Source organism: Chlorella variabilis, assembly GCF_000147415.1.
Source record: "Chlorella variabilis unplaced genomic scaffold CHLNCscaffold_218, whole genome shotgun sequence".
In the NCBI taxonomy this organism is placed as follows: domain Eukaryota; kingdom Viridiplantae; phylum Chlorophyta; class Trebouxiophyceae; order Chlorellales; family Chlorellaceae; genus Chlorella; species Chlorella variabilis.
In genome coordinates, this window is record NW_005434915.1 from 1 (window position 1) to 1,251 (window position 1,251).

At 74.2% G+C, this 1,251-nt stretch overlaps 1 protein-coding gene across 1 annotated transcript in view; it reads left to right on the plus strand.

Annotated features, from left to right (window-relative positions):
- Positions 1–62: 62 nt before the first annotated feature.
- CHLNCDRAFT_138759 (hypothetical protein) overlaps positions 63–1,251 on the plus strand; it is a gene marked incomplete at both ends in the record, with an annotated part of 2,757 nt that continues 1,568 nt past the window's right edge. Inside the window, 4 exons of the mRNA XM_005842603.1 lie at positions 63–174; positions 295–384; positions 614–677; positions 945–1,017. Coding sequence (XP_005842660.1) covers positions 63–174; positions 295–384; positions 614–677; positions 945–1,017 — 339 coding nt within the window. The remainder of the gene's footprint in view (positions 175–294; positions 385–613; positions 678–944; positions 1,018–1,251) is intronic.

Here is a 1,251-nt window from a genome sequence, read left to right on the forward strand (position 1 = left end):
CGCCGCGGCCGCCCGAGGCGCCGCACCCCTGTGGCTGCCATGCACGCCGCCATCCCCTGCAGGGCATCTTCTCGGCCGCCACTTTCATCCACTGTAACACGCAGCAGGCGCTGCAGGAGGCGGCGCGGCGCTGCCCCGGCTGGCCGCTGCTGCTGGTCGGACACTCGCTGGGAGGTGAGCAGCCCGCGGGCCCTCCCCACCATGCCTGTGTGGCCGGGACTGCGCAGCTCAGAGGCAGCTGCGCCGACCGCGCCCTTTCTCCTGCGCCGCTGGCGTGCCTCCCTGGCTGTGCAGGGGGGGTGGCTGCGCTGGTCACGCTGCTGCTGCAGGAGTCGAGGCTGCCCGAGGGCATGGGCCCGGTGCGGTGCATCACGATGGGCACGGGTGAGGCGGCGGCTGGGGTGGGGCGGGAGCAGTGGCGATGGAGGAGAGGCGAGGGGGGCGTGCCGTGCGCCCCCCTTGCCTACCCATGGCTGTGCCGCAGTTTCCCATGTTGCCTGTGTTTGCAGCACCCTGGGTCCCACGGTGCTGCTGCCGCCAGGCGCGCCGCCAAGCCCTGAGCCGCCCCTCCCCCTTGCCTGCCTGACCCGCCTGCCGCACCGTGGCGGTGCAGCCGCGGTGATGAGCCGGCCTCTGGCGGAGAAGTGCGAGGACCTGGTGACGTCTGTCATTGTGGGGTGAGCGCGGGGGGTGGTGCAGGCGCGGGTGTGGGCGGCCTTGGCATCAGCACGCGGCCATGGCTGCTCTCTTGCGTGCGTGTGTGTGCGTGTGCCTTTCCACCGGCCGGTCGCGCCGCCAGCTGCGCAAGCGGCGGCGCTCCCGGCAGCAAGGTCCGCCCATCCCATCCCCTCGGCACTCTCGCACACCCGCATGCCTCCCCCTGCCACCCCCTGCGGCCCCCACCCCACTCCACCCCACCCTCCCTCCCTCCCCCTGCCTGCCAGCTCTGACGTGGTGCCTCACCTGTCCATGGCGTCTGTGGAGGCGGTGCTAGTGGAGGGCTCTGAGGCCAGCCCCGTCAGGGCGCACGGTGCAGGGCTGGGGGCAGCAAGCTGGCGGGGGCGCTGGTGGAGCGGGGGGCGGGGGGGGCGGGAGGCACGGGAAGGGGTGCGCTTGTGGGGTGGGGCCCTGCAGGCGGGGCAGGGGGGCCAGCACGCTGGGCTGCCCGGGGGCGTGCCGCAGGGGGCGCGCAACGGCGTGCATGCTTGTGGGCAAGCCGCGGTGGGACCCAGTGGGCTGGAGGCGCCTGCT